Source organism: Calidris pugnax, unplaced genomic scaffold (genome assembly GCF_001431845.1).
Source record: "Calidris pugnax isolate Ruff unplaced genomic scaffold, ASM143184v1 scaffold1, whole genome shotgun sequence".
Taxonomy (NCBI): domain Eukaryota; kingdom Metazoa; phylum Chordata; class Aves; order Charadriiformes; family Scolopacidae; genus Calidris; species Calidris pugnax.
This window is the reverse complement of record NW_015090800.1, coordinates 5,519,158-5,537,623: the sequence shown is the minus strand read 5'-3', so window position 1 is coordinate 5,537,623 and position 18,466 is coordinate 5,519,158. Positions and strand designations below refer to the sequence as shown.

At 40.3% G+C, this 18,466-nt stretch overlaps 1 protein-coding gene across 11 annotated transcripts in view; it reads left to right on the top strand.

Annotated features, from left to right (window-relative positions):
• Nucleotides 1-18,466, top strand: part of WNK1 (WNK lysine deficient protein kinase 1) — a 103,646-nt gene that overhangs the window by 52,889 nt on the left and 32,291 nt on the right. For 7 of the 11 annotated variants that reach the window (XM_014937336.1, XM_014937333.1, XM_014937332.1 and 4 more), the window contains exons 5-11: nt 5,503-5,591; nt 6,997-7,216; nt 7,440-7,776; nt 8,839-9,026; nt 12,102-12,359; nt 14,134-15,354; nt 17,786-17,857. In XM_014937336.1, coding sequence (XP_014792822.1) covers nt 5,503-5,591; nt 6,997-7,216; nt 7,440-7,776; nt 8,839-9,026; nt 12,102-12,359; nt 14,134-15,354; nt 17,786-17,857 — 2,385 coding nt within the window. The remainder of the gene's footprint in view (nt 1-5,502; nt 5,592-6,996; nt 7,217-7,439; nt 7,777-8,838; nt 9,027-12,101; nt 12,360-14,133; nt 15,355-17,785; nt 17,858-18,466) is intronic. The other 4 variants (XM_014937337.1, XM_014937339.1, XM_014937338.1 and 1 more) reach the window with 3 other exon arrangements.

Here is an 18,466-nt window from a genome sequence, read left to right as displayed (position 1 = left end):
GCTGCAGACAACTCATTTTATTAGTAAAGTTTTACAATGGCTCTTTGAAACTAGATACTGTGAGGGGTGAAAGATGTTAGACTTCAGATTGAGGTTTGGAGTCTAGCAAGAGGTATTAGAACATATAACTCCGTTGATTATTTGTGTGCATGTGGTGTAAAACCAAGCAATGGTGTAGCTTTCTAACTTTGTCCAACGCTTTGAAAATCGCCTTCAAATTCCTACTCCCTTATATTGAGCACCCAGTAAAAGGAAAGCAGGTGATGTTGCCAATAGTAGCAGAATGTGATTGTCAGAAAGGATGGAGCTGGAACATATTATTTTATCCTAGTGTTGACTTGTGTTTTGTTAGGATTAAATGATAGTCAGCTGTACGTGTGCTTCTGTAGAAGAGGAGAAACAACAGTTACCTTCATCCCCCTGTACAAAACTAGTCCTGGCAACCTTGGGTCAGAACAAGACCCTGACTGACCTGTTCCCCTCTGTTCAAAAGTGTCCTTGTGTGACAGCAGGAGTGAACTGGACGATTATCCTACGTGTAGCCTTAAAACTATTGCAGAAAGCCTGGGTGGAGAAGAGGCAGAGCAGCCTCGCCGGGGGGCGGGGACACGCAGGAAGTAAAGGATCCCTGCTCTGCCTCTTCTTCCTCCTCCGTCCAACCAGCTGGGCAGGCAGAAAAGGACACCACGCTTACCTCTTGCTTCTATTGATTCTTTCCTATTGAGTATTTGGGTGGCAAAAGCAGATATTAAGCTCAAATCTCTGCAGCCTCATGTACTGGACTTGGAAAAGTACAAGAGGTGTCAAAGAGAAAACAATGCTCCCTTCTAACTTAGACGTCTGCTTTCCTTCCGCTGTGCGTTAAGTCCACAGCCTAGTGGATTTCCATCGGAAACTAGCACCTAATTAACTCTTTTTGGTGTGTGGATCTCTCTTTTCCTGATGGATTTTACAAAGCGAGAGATCTGTCCCATATTTGTAATTGTCAATTCCCACTGTTGCTGCTCTCACAAGGATGGCACTAAAGAGGTAAGTAGGAATTTCAGTTCTGTAAAGTGTCTGTAGCTAAAGGAAAGGATTTTGGGGGGTGAATCAATTCTTGAGAAATCTGCTGAACTGCTTTACGTTTGCATAGCTGGAGTCTTCAGCCTTTAAAGTTGACTGTGCTTTTTTCCCCTGTAATTTTTAACATGTAGAGTAAAATCCCGAACAGCAAGGCTGGAACACTTACTGCTTCTGCTGTTTTCCACCTGTGTTGTTACTCCAAATCTAATTTTTTTTTTTTTTTAATTTAGGATTACTGAGGCTATGTAACGCATCCTCTGTCTTCATTTTGGTTTGGTGTAAAAGTTATACAGCACTGACTTAATTTCTCTTACAAAGTAAATGATATTTTCAGTGTCTCTTCCATTAGAACAAGATGCTAAACCACTGACCCAGGAATTGGTGGTCTGTCTAATGCAAAATAATACGTATGTCCAGGCAGATATTGTGAAGAAGAGTTCTGGGTAGCTTATACTTTGGTGTTTAAAGTATCTTGAAAAATCTAGTTTTTTTATGAGTACTTAACTTGCCTTTAATGAATCAAATAACCGTATAAAAGTGGATGTTGAATTTTGGAATACGCTTGTTTTACCTGATTAAAATCTGATAAAATCACAAACCTTCCTTAGCACATCACAGATAAATGAAATATGAAATATATTCTTATGCTTGAGACTAAACCAAATATTTAGCTTTGCATCAGTTGTGCTTTGTTCTACCTGCATATATGCCCATGTTTTAGAGACGCTCTCAAAATGTCAGTGTTCAGTGGGTTTTATTTTAAGTTGCCACTTCTTTCCAAAGAAGCAGTTCTGCCCTTGTTGGCTAGTGCACTATCACGTCCTTCTGTAAGCCTGAGGGCTACTGCAACAGTGCAGGGAACCAGGCTGGGGAGCCTCATCTCACTGGAAACTGCTGCAGGTGTTTTGGGGGGGGATTTGTTTGAAGTCCGATGAATACCGTGATCTGGTTCATTATGCAGCTGTATAAATGCTGGCAAAAAGGAGAAAATGACATGGGTGTGTGTGAGAAACCGACAGCGGTGCCAGTTCATGCTGTTTTAGGTAACAGCTTGTGAAAATATTGATGATTTTCATGTGTGCTTGTTACACCTGTCTGCTTTTTTTTTTCCCCTCTCTCTGCAAGAGCTCTTCTATTTCTCTAACAAACTTAGGAAAAGCTGGTAGTGGGATTTGGGTGTTTAGGTCTCATTAAACTGCCACTGGGGAATAGGACTAGTAGATTAAAAGATTTGAATTGTCCTGTGAGTCTTCTAAGGAGTCTGGGGACCAGGAGAGGCATATGAGAGTGTGCCCGTCTTGGAGTAAGTGTGCTGCAAACCAGGAAATACTGAATGGCTTAGTAGGTACTTAGAGTGCCTTTGGGTTCAGAAAGTGATGAATATATGCTTGGCTGCACGGGTCATATACTCTTAAGGACACATCAAGGTTATGTGAATTGCAGGGCCTGGCCTCCCTTCAGTTACTCTGTGATGGCAGATTAAGGTGTACAGGCAGCTCGGGGTAGAAAAGGGTTCATTGATTTATTGATTTTTGTCATTCATAGTATACTCTGTCTTGTTCTGTGAAATAGACACTTCCCCTAGTGCTTGGAGGAGAATAAAAATGCTTTAAAATGCTGATAGTACTTAAGTGACCTGGACTTCAGCATGAAGGGTACTCGGCCAGCACTGTAGACTGGGCTTAGGCAGCCCTTCTCATGGACTGTGGAACAATCTGAGAAATGGGGAGATGCTTCAACACAGAATCCTCTGGTTTAGGCCCTAGTGTGAGGTTCTCCCAGATCATCTGAGCTGTTAGGAACATGAAAACTGTGCTGGAGGAAGCTGGTGGGGGCTTCTCATTTTAACTCCACTCCTGGCTTGGAATTCACAAAATGGGGTATTGGAAAATGGCCCTCATGGAAGGGCCTGAAGATTATGGACAGGATTTTAGTGTTTTTCAGGATAAAGACAGGGTAGCAGACTGAATAACTGATTCTAAAATTAATTCTTAGCTTTAACTTTTCAGGCTTTGTGTAAGAACAGAGCATGTGGTAAAATAGTTAACAAGAAAACTCATGTTCTGGCTTCATTGTGTTAATATTTTGCAGTACCGGTTGTATTACTCCTCTCAGCTTTTAGTTTGTCTGAAATGAGATTGTCACAAATCTGACATCTTCTGTTTGCTGCCACAGTGTAAATGAATGTGTGTGAAGGCTGCTGCTATGCCTGGGGCTTGATCTGTTTAGGAGACTTTATACATGTTAAACTATGGCACATTTAGGTACAAATATATGCAATAAACAATTGAATAATTATTGCATCAGTTATACATGTATGTATGTGTATCTAAGAGAGCATTTAATTTATGTATGGAAGCATCTGTCTTTACATGTAGGAACCTGAATTCCTGGGAATATTTTAAGCTTGGGCTTAATTAAGGCTGGGTGTCTCTGACTCATCTGTTATAGGAGCAGATGCAACCAGGTTATTGATCCCTAAAACTAGTTTTATAAATCCCTGTAGAGTGTAGGGCTCTGTGATGTCCTGCTAGGAAGCTGAAGATTTACGATACGACCTGGTTACAGTATTAGACTTACCCGTCCAAACTTTGGTCTGATGCCTTATCAGCTGAGGCATTGATCTCCACAAAGTCTTAATGTTCAGTGAAGCTTTTAAAAGCATTAAGTTAATGTTCACTGACACACTGTGTTTCGAGGCTTGTTCTAGTCACAATATACTCTTCAGCTTTATGAATTTCAGTTGCTAGCATTGCATAAGAGCAAATCTCAGAGCAAAGAAATGGATAACCGGGGTGCTGTTGTAACAGAAGTTTTTATCAAGTGAAAAATGGTGTCTTTCTGCAGGGCTTTTTTGTCCTTCTAAAAATTCCTGATATAACACTTTGTAAAACATAGTGACAAATAGGACTGTTGTCCATTGAAAGACTGGACTCTTGTGCCCTCCCAGTCTTGTATTTGCATCTGTTAATGTTGATGTTGACTGTGCCCTCTCCTGGAAGAGTGTGGTAGAGAATATTTTAGATAGAGAACATGTGAAGTCCATATACTGCCATTTCTGGCCAAGAGGAAAAAAAGTATCTAAATGTAGATGGAAACTATTATTGTATTAAGTCTCCATATTCAGTTGAATGAAGGTCTGTAGTTGCAAGAGACTTGAACCTGTTTCAAGACTTGTTTCCCACTGACACAGGAAAGGGGAAGGGTTATGTCTTGATGTTCCCAATTTGATGGGAAGCAGTATCATATAGGATATTGGCAGAAGTACTTTCTGGTTAGGACACAAATCATGATGCTTGTACTATTCCTTCATTTATTTCTGTACTTCACACTCTATGGTTTTCAGCTTTTGTTTAGTTGTGAATTACCAGTGACACAGGGTCAGATGTATCAAGTTTATGATTTCAGGATTGTTCAGCTTGAAAAACGTGGACTCTTCAGATAACAGAATTTGAACAGGATGTCCTCGTCCTCTCTCATTTTGCTGTCTTAAATAGAGTTTGAAGCTAAAGGCTGAATCAAACTAAATTGAGTGCCAGATTTTGCTGTTGTAGACAATTGCCCCTGAAATAGAGCTGCCGGTCATGATTAAGTGATGAAGTTTGGCTCTCTGCCTGCAGTGTTTTGCAGAATTCCCAGATGGTCACATCTCATGGCCTATTTGCTTTACTGATTTGAGTAGCTGACCATACTTAGATTTTTGTTTTGCTCTCCCCCAAAGGCTTTAGCATGTACTGGAGAAAGGATTGACTTGTGTTGTTGAAGGGCTTTTGTAAAGGTCTGTATTGCTAAGCTCATTTTCCTGAACTCACACCAGCAGTGATGCAAGAGTGTGGTTTGACTATAGTAGGTCTTCTGGGGAGAGCTCAGATACAGGAAAGTAGTTTTTTTTTTAATTTCCTTTTTTTTAATAAAAAAAACACTGGACAAGTTATTTAATGATTCAATCGGATCATTCTGGGCTAAGGTTTTTCCTGTAAAATCAATCTATGCCAAAATTACTTCATATAATGGCCTGTTGGAAACGTTGTGGGAAGCAGCAGAGTCCTTTGAAGACTGTTAAATTAATTATGTGGGTTTGTGCATTAGTGTTACATAGGAAATGTTTCCTTTCATTCTCAGTCCAGTCTGTGTACTCTCCTCCAACCAGTGTAACTTCCATGGAAATGAAATGGTTCTCCTATCATAACTGAGAACCTGACTGCCAAAGCCTTCTGTTTGGAAGTGTACCTGAGAAATAGAAGAGAAAAACATTTGCAAAAGTCACTAACAAACAAATGAACAGTAAGATTGGGGTCAAATTTCTCTATAATCTGCACTAGTGGGAAATTCAGGCCGGTTATCTGGGAGTAAAAGTAATTGGTTTGTAAACACAATCAAAACTTAAATGAAGTGGATTGATTCAACAGTTTCTCTGTTGTTACTTGTGTGTTCCAGGGTGTCAAGCCAGCCAGCTTCGATAAAGTAGCAATCCCTGAAGTGAAGGAGATAATTGAGGGATGCATTCGGCAAAACAAAGGCGAAAGGTAAGTGCTTTTTTTTCAGATTACTTGCTGTCTGAGTCTTTTATTTCTGATGATACCAGATTCAATTAGTTCTTGGGGTCTTCTGTGTTCTCATGAAAGCTGGGAAACCAGTATTACTTCTGCAACCTCTATTTGGTAGACTCCTACTCAGTGATGGTTTTAGAGAATTGACAGTGTCAGGAAAAGTGCAAATGTTATGGTAACCACCCATGTCAGTTTATTCAGCAGTTCTACTGCTTTTCTTAAAACTTTGACCTGGTCAGCAAAACAGTGGAGGACAATCTTTCTGGCTTCCCAGGTATTTAGATTGTTGGGTTGGTTTATTATTCGGTAATCCTTTGTTTTTCCTGACCCTTTGATTTTTTTGGCATTTTATGGCTGATTGAGAGCTCTTCTTTTTTTAAATTCTTGCTGCTCATTTTCATCCACGTTTTCTGCAAGTTGATTTCTACTTACGTGATAAACTTATACCATCACTGTAATCTGTACCAATCTGTAACTGCTCTGATGTCTTTTTTTGTGGGGTTTGTTTTGTTTCCTGGTTTTACATAGTTGCTACATACTGAATGTTGGATTTAAGAATGCTTCAGCCTTCGGTTCTCCTCTAGCTTCCTGCTATTCTGTTCAGAGCTAGTTTTGTCAGTTCATGGATGTTTGTATGTCCCCTTCTATTAACTCTGAAGTTCTATATCTGATGACATTGCTGTGTGTTTTTAATTTCTGTTCTTTTTCTTAGTTTTCAACTATTCTGTATTTTTTTCCATTTTAATTTAATTTTGAGGGGTCTTAATTTTCAGATCCCATCACTTATTTCTTGCCATTCAGTTTAAGCGGTTAACTTTTAGACCACTACTGTTAGTGCTGTGCATGTATGAATGTAGATCTTTTTTATACCTTCAGGGCAAAGCTTCTAATTGTGCCAAAGAGAATGCAGGTCAAAGTGGTTCAAAATAGTGTAAAATATGAAAGGAATCACGTGGTGCTCAAATAGTGCTGAATTTAATAGATAAGATATTGAAATAGACTGAAATACATATTTAGATTACTGTACTGATGTGGGGACTAAGGGCTGTGTGTTGAATCTTAACGTTCAGTAAAGCCAAACTTGTTTCTTCAAGATATTTCGTTATTTTAATATAAATCCTGTTCAGTTGGCTTAAGTCGGTTGGTACTTCCGCTGACCATGTGATTTATTTTTTTTTATATACATCTGTAGCATTGTTGCATTTTGTTTCTCCATCATGCTTTTAAATAGAAATTTGAGTGATGGGCTGTCAAATAACTCGTGGGAAAAGCGTGAACTGTAGAGGATATATTCGGGGATCATCAGGCAAGTATATTTCTTAATATTTTATGAAAACCTAATAACTGCTTGTGCTGTCTACATTCTTTCCCAATATGCTAGATATGCTATTAAGGACCTTTTGAATCATGCTTTCTTCCAAGAAGAGACTGGAGTACGGGTAGAACTAGCAGAGGAAGATGATGGAGAAAAAATTGCCATTAAACTCTGGCTGCGAATTGAAGACATCAAAAAACTCAAGGGCAAATATAAAGATAATGAGGCAATAGAGTTCTCCTTTGACTTGGAGAGAGATGTCCCAGAGGATGTAGCGCAGGAAATGGTAAGTGATGGTGACCTTACAAAATATCAGAGATCCTGGCCTTCTCTGAGAGTGAAACGTAGTCTGTCAGCCTCTGCATGTGCTGTTCTTACCGTCTAGAAATAAAACAGCTTCAGGAGTTTGTGAATGAGAAGTTAGTGCCAGAGAGCGATAGCTTATATTGTAGCACTACAACAGTGGCTGTCTCTGACAGTCTGAATTCTGTGAATATATCCTCCTTCAGGTGGAATCTGGCTATGTCTGTGAAGGGGATCACAAGACGATGGCGAAAGCTATCAAGGACAGGGTATCTTTGATTAAGCGAAAGCGAGAGCAGCGTCAGTTGGTGCGAGAAGAACAGGAGAAGAAGCTTCAGGAAGAAGGTAGTCAGAAGCAGCAGCTGGAGCAACAGCAACCATCAAGTGCTTCCCATGCAGGGTCAAAGCATCCCCTATCAGTCACTGGTACTACTCCTGTCCCCACTACTTCAGCATCGGTTTCTACACAAGTGGAGCCTGAAGAACCAGAAGCTGATCAACACCAACAGCTGCAGTTCCAGCAACCCAGTATATCTATTCTTTGTAAGTGTGTCGGTTTATTTAGAAACTCTTGCACTTACACAGTTATCCCCCTTAGAGTCTTAAACTTTTGGTGGGTATAGCAGTAAATATCTTAAGATGTTGCTGTCTGCCATTGCTGTCTGCTGAAGAGCATTACACCACTAGAAAGCACAGCAAAATAAGATGCATTCCTGTGCCTTAGCTGAGCCAAGTCTTGGCACAACTCACAGTCCAGTGTCTTAGCACAACATCATTTTCCTTTGTTTTAAGTTAATACACTAAATAAAGTGGGGCACCTGAAGCACCTACATGTCCTAGTTTTTGCTGCCCTCCTATTCAGGCCCTACAGAAGGCTGTGTACCCTTGCACCAGTGCAGGTAGAGCTACTAAAAACACTTATTTGAATCCTTGTTAACTTACATTTATGGTGAAAATGAGATTAACATCAAGCAGTTCAGCTCATAATTTTCTTTCTTAAAAAAAAGGTTTCACTTTGGTTTACATACTATAAATTAAAAGATGAATTAACACTCCTAACTTTTCCTCTTCTGCCATCCCAACGTTTGAATTGGTGTTTGAGTAATGATGGTGGATGAGAACCTCCCTATTGGAATGGTGAAGGTAAAGAGCAGACAGTAATTTGCTTTCTAGGTAATAACTACATCAGGTGCATCTGCCAGCCAGCACAACAGACCTGTTTTATACATCTGTGTAACATTAAATAAATTAAAATAATAATTAAACCCCCCTGAAATATCACTCATAATAATGTGGAATTTAAAATTTTATTTCTAGACTAGCCTTTTATAGGAAGCATAGTATGCTATTAAGTATATTCCCAAAGAAATTCTGAAATTACTGATTTTTTTTCAGAGATTAAGGGAAGGCGTATCGGTAAGGAACTGAGGAAGAAAAAAAAAATTTTTTTAATGAGCTTAAATATTACAAGTGGTAAAATGCTGATGAGGTCCATGTGACACGGCACAAACATTGATCTAATATTTGGTTGATCATAATATCTTTCAAGTTGTGAATTGAGACCGCAGTTCTTAAAACACAGATGTTCATCTTTAACTTCTGCAGCTGATGGGACAGTTGACAGTGGGCAGGGGTCATCTGTTTATACCGAATCCTGTGTGAGCAGTCAGCAGACTGTGTCGTACGGTTCCCAGCATGACCAGTCCATCTCGACAGCGGCGGTTCAGGGCTATCCAGCTTCTGTTGGCCAAGTGCAGTCGCAGCAGCACGGAGGATATCAGCCACCTGCAGCGGTAAGCCAGAACTTACAGTATTGCAAATGCACGGAATTATTTTATTTTTATTTCTCTTGAAAGGTGAGAGGAAAGTCTGCCAGGCACTCTTCCATGTATGTATTGGTTTGCACGTGATACAGCCTCTGCATGGGAGTAGTTAAGGGGTTGTTTTTGCAAGGTGACTGAGTCTAGGGGTGGGGAAAAGTGCAAGGGCATGTTTGTCTTTAAAGCTTTTTAATCTTGAGTGCACTTAAGTTAGTGGGGTTTTTTAATGGCTGGAAGTAACATCCTTAGAACAAGACTCACTCATAAAAGTAAGCATTTAATCTCACGTGGGAAGGTGGTGTGCGTATGTGCATATGAAGTTACCAGGGATCAAGCTGTTGGTTTCATTTGAAGATGGGATTAGAATAATTTTAGCTACTGTATAAGTATGAAATTGCTGTGTGTGTTCTGTGAGGCTTTGATTACAGATTCTGCAGGTAAGATTTTTTTAAACTGTTATAGAATGCTGCATGTGAGAACTCCAGACTGAAAAGACCCCACACCCTTGTTCCCAATTTTATTTCTAGCTTGTGTTGATTTGCTCATCAGTTGCCATGCGTATTCCTTTCCCCTGGAAAGTCTGCACTGGGCACAAATACTTCTCCTACTATGTTCATTTGTGTTGCCCTTTTATTTTGGTATGTTTTGTTCTTTGGTATGTTTTTTAGATCTGAGTATGAAGGTACGCAGAAGTCTATTCTAACTCTGGAGTAGAACTTCTGCTACTGTTATATTGTCTTCAGTGGTTCCCTTGTCACTTGTTTTATACACAAATAAAAATCTAAACCTGAGGCGGAGACATTATGGTATAATGTAGTAATACCTTAAGGGAGAAGGTGTGACATTTAAAGACTGAGAATCCTCACCTTTTTTTTGGTACCTGTGGTTGTAGGCTTTAATACAGAATCATTGGTGTTACTAGCTTTTTGGAAAACATGCTGGTTTCACTCACAAGCAAAGCATCTCCATCTTTTTCAAAGGCACTTCATCTGAAGTGTGTGATACTGTGAGTCCTTGATCAAATGAGTTTTTAATCCCTCTAAATAAGCTCTTGTTCTGCATAAGTTATATCTTGATTGTCCGGGCCTATATTGGACCAGAAGCCGTTTCACTGTCTTGGGATGGTTGGCTTCCAGGTTGACAGACCATAATCTTTTGAGAGGGGATGGGAGAACAAGCACGTGACAAGAGTTGTAGTCAAGCTGCTCAGTTCACTGCTAAAATGTGCTCATGTTCCATGATGACAACAGTGGTACCAGGAAGTTGACAGAACAGGTAGAACTACAAGAACTACTAATGGTTTGTTGGAAAGACAGAATGAGAAGTCAAAATTACAGTGACAACTTGAGAATGGCCTCAAAGAAAAAGAATTCAGTTCTATCAGGTCAAGAACAAGTTTCATGCTTAAACAGGAATAATCAGCTACACGAGCACAGGATGAGCAACAACTGACCAGGCAACAATTCTAGGAGAAAAATAAAAAAAGTCAGGGACTACATTGGACCACGAGATGGACATGGTCAAAAACATCATGCTGTTGTGGAAAAGGTAAACATCATGTTATGTGAAGTAGTTCTTCTCTTGGCCATTGGAAAGTCTATGCTGGACACCCTGCTTGAGGGAATTTGAGGGTGAATTGGGAGAGAATTCAGAGGACAGTGATTAAAAAAAAAACCAAACACCACCACACTAGAAATACAGAAAACATTGTTTATGTGGGAAGACTGAAATAGTCAAGCTGAGCCTATGAAAGATGAGCTTGAGGAGAGAGAAAGCTTGAAAGGCTACTGTAAAATAGGAGGAGACTAATCGGATCAGAACAGTGTTATGAGAATAAGGAATAATAAGCCTAAATTGCAGCATGGACTAATTGGGAAAGTCTTTTTTCCCAACCAAAAAGGACGGATAAGTACTGCAGTCTCTATGACTGGAGATGTTTTTGAACAGTTTAGATGAATTAGTCAGGAATTACATGAAACTAGTCCTACCTTAAAACAGGTGAAGATTACGGGTAAAGTATTTTTAACCCTTTGGGTTCCCTTATGTCTCTTTCCCAAATTTTTGAGCAGTCTAGCAAGTTTTCTCACATTGGGAGTCTTTAAAATCAGATCTCCCCTGGATATCTTGTGATTTTCTCCCTGGATATCCTTATTTGATTTCATGGATATAATCCACAATTTCTTAATATAAATAAGATACATATACCATTAGAGAAGGAAAACTTGCAGTTGAAGACTGCCTCTTTAAAACATCATCTTTCCATTCACTTAAAACCACAGCAAAACAGACCACACCAAAAAAGCAATAACAATAAAACCAAAACACCCCACCTCAAAACCTAATTCTAATTTTTCCGATTTGGTTGGATTTTGACCTATGGCCTTCTGGACTGTGGCAAGATTACAAAATCCTGACGCTTTTATTGGCCCAGTGTCTGGAAAATGCTTGTCTAAGACTAATTTTACTGAATTTTTCCACACATTAAATCAGTTTTTTTTTCCCCCCCACAACTCATGTTGTAAAGTGTGTAATGTTAAATTTTTAAGATAATGTTTTATTTAATAAAGAGCCAGCAGCGTACAGTTAGACTAATTCATTCAAGCAGAGAGACTTGTGAGGTGATAGGTATAAACACATGTTGATTCGCTAAACTAAGAACGAATGTTTGAAAGCTCATCAGTTTTAGGTTTTTTTGACTCCTCAGGCTACCAGATGCTGTGACTACACACAGTATGGGCCACACCAGTGACCCCAGACAAAATATTCTCTCCTGCCTGTTTACCCTTCTCGTAGGGGTACTAGGGAACTTCCCACCCCGCTCAGTAACAAAGGCAAACTTGGGTCCTCAGAGGTGCACATAGCCTGTTCCCAGTGTGTGTTGGCATTCATTCAGCATCTCTCATATCTCCTCGCACACGCAGTAGTCAGTAGTGGACCTCTCATTGTGTGTTGCATTCCTTTTCTACCTCATTGTAGTTTTTTCTGGTTTGGTTTTTTTTTTTTTTTTTTTGAAGTGTTCAATTCTTAACTTTTGTTTTCCTCCTTTAGCCTCAACGTGGTCGTAGCATGTCAGTTTGTGTCCCCCACCTTCCTGCTCTTCCCTCTATGTCCTGCATCCCTCTCAGTGCTCCTTGCACCCCACCACCAGCGCTGTCTGCACCTCTTTCTCCTTTCTACCTTCGGACTGTCCCTGAAGAAACCTTTGCAGAAAAGCTTTCTAAAGCCCTGGAAAGTGTCCTGCCCATGCACTCTGCCTCTCCACGCAAGCATCGACGCTCCAGCCTGCCCTCCCTCTCTGTCAGTCCTGTATGTGTTACCATTTGCCTCCTGGCACAGTAAGATAAGTTATCATTAAATACATCCTGGGCTTTTTGGGCATTTCTAAAATGAGAAAATGAAGAGCTGATTCCTTATTACTTATACTGTGCTGCTAGAACGTTGATCTTTTTTGGGAAGCACTACACTTAAATATCATCAAACAGTGGCTGACCACTGTTTTTTGTATTTTAGGATAATATAAATGTGAATTAGCCAGTTGTACTACAGAAAGTAAGGGGAGGACTAGTTCCTGCCCCTTAAGTCAGAAAACCAGTTTGGTTTTTTTATTTTCCAACTTTTAAACAAATAATGAATGTTAATTAAGCCCTGCACAAAACAACCAGCAAAACAACAATCTTGGTTGCTGTGGCTAGTTATTCTAAAAGCTTTGGCTAGTTGTGATAGTTATACTAGAAATTCAGAATATGAATTCTTTGGAGGATTTTTCTGTAAGTTTTAATCAGAAATGCCACTTCAGCAGCTTCTTGATGTGAAGAAGCCATTGTTTCATGTTTCTCAGAAGGTTAGATGCAAGATAGCTGCAGGACAGGAGGTAGTCTGTTTTCAGTTTTGGACTCTAATTTCCATGAAATAAATTTTAAGAAATGCTTCTCTGTAAGTCAAGTATGTGAAATTACTTTTCAAAACACAGGAATAGTTCTTCATCCTGTAGGACCTTCTTGTTAGTGTTGGTCAATATGGAAATTTGCTGCTGCTTTTCCAGAAAAAAAAAAAAGAAAGGGCTGGGGAGAAATGGAACAATGTGGAAACAGCAACTTGAAAAAGTCATAAATGGCACGTGTCTTAAAGGCAGGATGTTTGCTACTGACTCTTGCAAATTTTTTTGTTCCCTTTGGGGTTGATAATGCATTGTCTCTCAGCACACTGTAGGCGGAGATGAACAAATATGGAATTACAAAGTTATTTGGTATTCTTACATAGAACTCTTTTTAGTGAAAACTTCCCTACAAATCTTATTTAAGATGAGCCTCATCTGTTGTGGTACATCAGATGGAGCGGAATTGCCTGTGGACTCTGTTGTTACTAAACCTGTGAATGTTTTATTGTCTAGGCAAGAGTTAAGTTTTTTTCAGTGAGTGCTAATTTCCTATGTGAAAAGGTGTGATCAAACTGAGCAGAATTGAAAGGGTCTGCAGTTTTATAAATTTTATATATTATTTTTTTTTTCCATCTGTGGGCTTGAATGGTTCAGTTCTGTCTCATAAAAGGTTTCTCTGTAGCTCCCTGGGTTGCATACAGAGCACACTCTTGACAGGACACTAGCACTGTAGGTTTTTTGCATTGGATGGTACTAAGATTTAATGCCATTTTATCTTCTAAATGCAAACTAGAGGCTCTGCATTGTTGCTGCTATCAAGCTCTGAATTTTTGTATTCCCCATATGGCAGTAACCTCAGGGGTTTAATTGGCTTTCAGGCACTGATCACAATGGCTAGCCCATGACAATAAATCTCATTACATAGTCAGGAGCAAAACTGGTTTATTTTTGTGAATTACTGGAACTGGACTGGAAAAGCAGCTCTAACACAAGCAAATGTTTCCATTCGTAGCTATGCCTGCCATGGATGTATTTAATGGATATTTACAACTCACCTAAATTTCCGAAGTACTGTATGTTTTTGACCATGAATTGAGTAGTCATTCTATAAAGTTACTTCACAGAACTGCCTAGTGAACTGTGCATGTTGATGTGCTTTCACTTTTAATGTATGAATTACTTGTCTTGTTCATGTCAATACAGCCTCAGCATCCGCGTGGGGGAACACCAACGTTCCCAGATTCCCAGATATTTTTCCCAACCGTTCATGAACGGCCGGTGTCTTTCTCTCCTCCACCTGTCTGCCCGCCGAAGGTGGCAGTTGCTCAGCGGCGCAAGAGCACTTCATTTTTGGAAGCTCAAACTTGCCACTTCCAGCCATTGCTGAAGACTGGCCAGAGTTTAGTCCCACCTGGTGGTAGTCCCACCAATTGGACACCAGAGGCATTCGTTATGCTGAGCACAGCAGCTCAGAGAGTCGCTGGAGAGCCTCTGCATGTGCAAGTTAATCCCGTGTTTGAGCCAGCTCCTGTCCACAGTGACTATAGATCTGGACCAACTCCTCCAGAGGATGCTCACTACAGAATGCATCCAGAAGCTGTATATTTGGTGGGCATGCACTATCCATCACAGGTATCGGAGCAGTATGATCAAGTAGCTTATAAATCTCATGCGACTGAACAACATTTGAAGCAGGTCTCTGAGTCAAACAATGGGCAAGGTGGTCCTCCACAAAGCTCTGTGTTCGACTTTCAAATGGGGCAAACATACCTGGCAAGACACGTTCAGAACCTGAGGCTGGATTCTGGGATGGGTCCCCTTTCTCCATTATCCAGTGTTTCAGCTCCTCTGAGTGCAGACCCTGCTCAGATGACGTTCCACCAGGTATTTGTTCCACACTCTGCCCCGGCTGTGCTCTCTCACAGTGGTGATGGCAGAGCGAGCTGTGTCTTTGAGTTCCATGTGCACACACCGACTTCTGCTCCAGCAGAAGGGCCAGTTTTACCCCAGCGGGTCTACAGAAGTCGCCGGGGCTCTATGGAGACCAGTCAAGAGGAATCCACTCAAGGCATAGGGTCGCATGGTCGGCTTCAGCCTGTGACAGAGGAGCAGTGTAACTATCTCGGTCCTGAGTTAGCAGGTCCCAGAGGGGGCTCTGCCAGGCGGAGCTGGCCGGAAGGAAGCCCAGAATACTCCAGTGATTCCTCACAACTGACTTCCTCTGACACTGGCGATTTTCAGTCTCCTCCCCCTACAGGGGGGTCATCTTCTGCTTTTGGTTCTGACTTCTCATTGCCCATTGTTCAGCTGCCTCAGAAGGTGTTGCAAGAGTCGCAGCTCTTCATCTGCTTCCCCCAGGGAGCCTCGACTCAGCAGGCCTTGTCCACCTCGCTTTCATCAGGACCACCTGCACTCTATCCTCAGGTTACAGGAGCAAACCCTTCCAGAATTTTTATAAATCATACCTTGCACTTAAAGGGGGACCCTTGTTCTTAAACTTGCTCCATGTGGTTTTAACTATTAGCATTCATGGGGGTGTCTTCCCACCGAGTCAGTAGGTTGGTAGGATTTCTAGCTTGCCAGGTTGTGATGAAATAATGAGGCATCAGCAACCACTTGGTCTGTGTTCAGCTTCAGCTGAAATGCTGGTAGGGCTTTTGTGTTACGGGTAACAAATAATCAGTGTTCCTCCTGGGCCTAGTTTTTCTTCTGGCGACAGATAGCTGGAGTACCAAACTGGCTTTTAAAGGAGTTTAATGAAATGTGTCTTCACAGTTTGAACCAGCAGTAAGAGTAAAACTTGCTTTGTATTTTTGTTCCCGTTCCTTAGCCACTGAATGAGAATGTGTTATTTGAAGTTGAACTTTGGAATGAATAATGTTTCATTAGACAACAACAAGGTTAATTTGGTGACTGTCCAAAATGCAAGAGATTTTTCTAGGCTTGGGGGAGGAAAGTGGGAAGAGAGGAATGGAAGGAGCTTTATTATGTATGTGTACACGGTTCTGGAAATGTACCTGCAGGATCATTAAAGAAACTAAAGCTGAGTAGTAAATTAGTGGTACAAACAACTGTTGCTAATAGGTATTGTTTCCTTGTAAGTCCAGAATACAGCATCCTTTTAAAAAGCAAAAGCTGAAGCTTAGTTTGGAGGTATATGTTTTATCAGCATATATGGAATTTGCACTTGGAACAGTCAGTAATGCATTTGTATACTGTGACTGTGAGGTGTATGTGTTTATACATTGTGTCTGCGATTGTAGCCTGAAACTTTTCATCAGATAATTTTTTGTGAAAAGAGAGGATCTACTTTAAGTAGACTTCTCTCTTACTACTTCTGTTCTTGGAATTAGGGACTCTCTGACATTTTGGTTATTGGAGTATTAGCAACTTTGGGATTTGTGTAAAGGAACTGGAGGGGAATCTTTGCTTTTTGTGGTAAGATCAAGAGCTAAGTATTTAAGGCTTTCTGTATGGGATAACAAAGGTGTTTTATTGAAGCTGAAACAGCTTTAATCAGTAGTTTAATAGATAGTAATTTCTGTGCTGTAGGAGAACTTGTGGAATGACACTGCTATGCAAGAAGTTGAAAAATACTTGGGCATGATTGCTCTATAAACCACCTTTGTTAAACTTTAGGAGGTGATTTCTGATGAATTTAAAATACATCTGCAAAGCACAGTAAGGGATCACGATTATTTCACAGAATATAGATTCTGGGATCTTTTATGTAATTCATGCAAACATAATTTGAAGCACAAACTGAGTCAATGTGAACAGAGGTTAACAACAGTGGAGTGTAGCACGCGTTTAGATCCTAGCCAGTAAGGGCCTTAAACTTCTAAAACAGCAAAGAAAAAAATGGTCTTTTTATTGGCAGTCTGCTTTCCCCAAAGTTTCTCTAATTAAAAAAGTATGTGATTTTAATAAACTTGTTCCGAATAAGCTTCTACAAGCTGAATGATGGCAGCATTCAGGAATTTCAGTAGATATTTCTGATGCGATACGTATGCACCAGATATGTTTCCTACATAGACAGTTCACCAAAGTGGTGCATGCCCAGGGAACTCAAGTGGAGGTCTTTGTCTAGTTGTCTCCCAGGATCTGATAAAGAAATATAATTGTCACAAAAACAGTAATGGAAATCCTGGGATCTGATCAAAAATGGCAGCCACAAAAAGAAAAATTCATTCCATTTTCCTCTGCATCTTCCACATTCATTTGTATGCCACTCATCCATTTTTTTCATTGCTTATTCATTCAAAAATTCTATCTTAGCTAGAATGTGGACCCCCAGATTCTTCAATATCCAATTCTTGGTAGACTTGGAACAGTACTGAGCCTGGAAATGATGTCTAGCTTGTATTTTGACATGCCTCTCAAAGGGAAGATGTACATGTACTGAGTACTTTGTTACTGGTCTAGAATTCTGTATATTTTTTTTAACAGATAGTTTATTTCCTTCTAGCCTCCTCCTATCACCCCACCTAACTATGTTTAGAACACGTGTAAAGGTAAAACCTAATACCTTTATTTCCAGTTACCATACCAGGGTATCCCGCTCTTAGAGCGTCATCAGTGGAAGAAGCAGCTGGTAGGCTCATCTGTCTCATGTTGAGGGGCATGTGAGTTGCAAAGATTGGTTCTTTTGGAAGACTTAAAACGGAATTCAGTACTTTTCCAGATTACTCTGTTCTGGCTGCTGTAGCGGAATTTGGCCAAAAGGACTGGTTGTCCAAAAGGACAGCTAGAAACCTGTCCCAACCAGATCAGTCCAGGCAGAAGTTATTCTAACTGCCTGCTGCAGAAACCAGAGGGTTTAAGCTGATTCCCTTTTTTTTTTTTTCTCCTCCAGACACAGGTGCAAGGCCAGTCAGCCTCAAGCAGTGCATCAGTGCCATCCCAGCCTACCCAACACACTCAACAGGTAAGATCACAGTCCCTAAACCCCGGACTAAAATACTTTTATTATATGATGTTGATGACTCTTTAAGAGCAATTGACAACTTCTGTCTCCCCTTCAACCTGTAGTTTTGGACAAAAGGAGAGGAATCCTCTGGTTCTCACCCAATCTAACATGCTATGAGATTAACTTCATTGACTTTCTGAAATTTACTTTTAGGATCATGTTAATACTTATTTTCCTGTGTCTGTCTTTCCCAACTTTCACCTGAGCTTGCAGTGGAAGTTCAATGTCAGGATTTGCAAGTTAGACTGTCTAGACAGGCAGACTTCATTCTCATAATTTTTTCTAACTGGAAATACTGTCTTCTGCAACATCCTCTTCTCTTCACTGCCTTGTCTTCCTTTATAGAATCTTCATTCTTTTTTTTTTTTTCCCCAAATAATTCTGTTGCAATATTTGGTGCCGATAATGGCGTTGTATTAGTAATGCTAATAAGTAATTGCTAAAGCTTAATTGACTCAGCACATTCAGAAGAACAATTGGTGTCGATTATGAGGGAGTAAAAAGTAGAATTAAAGTAGGACACGCTTAAAAAACTTCTGTGGGGGGAAAAATAGCTTCTGCCTCTTT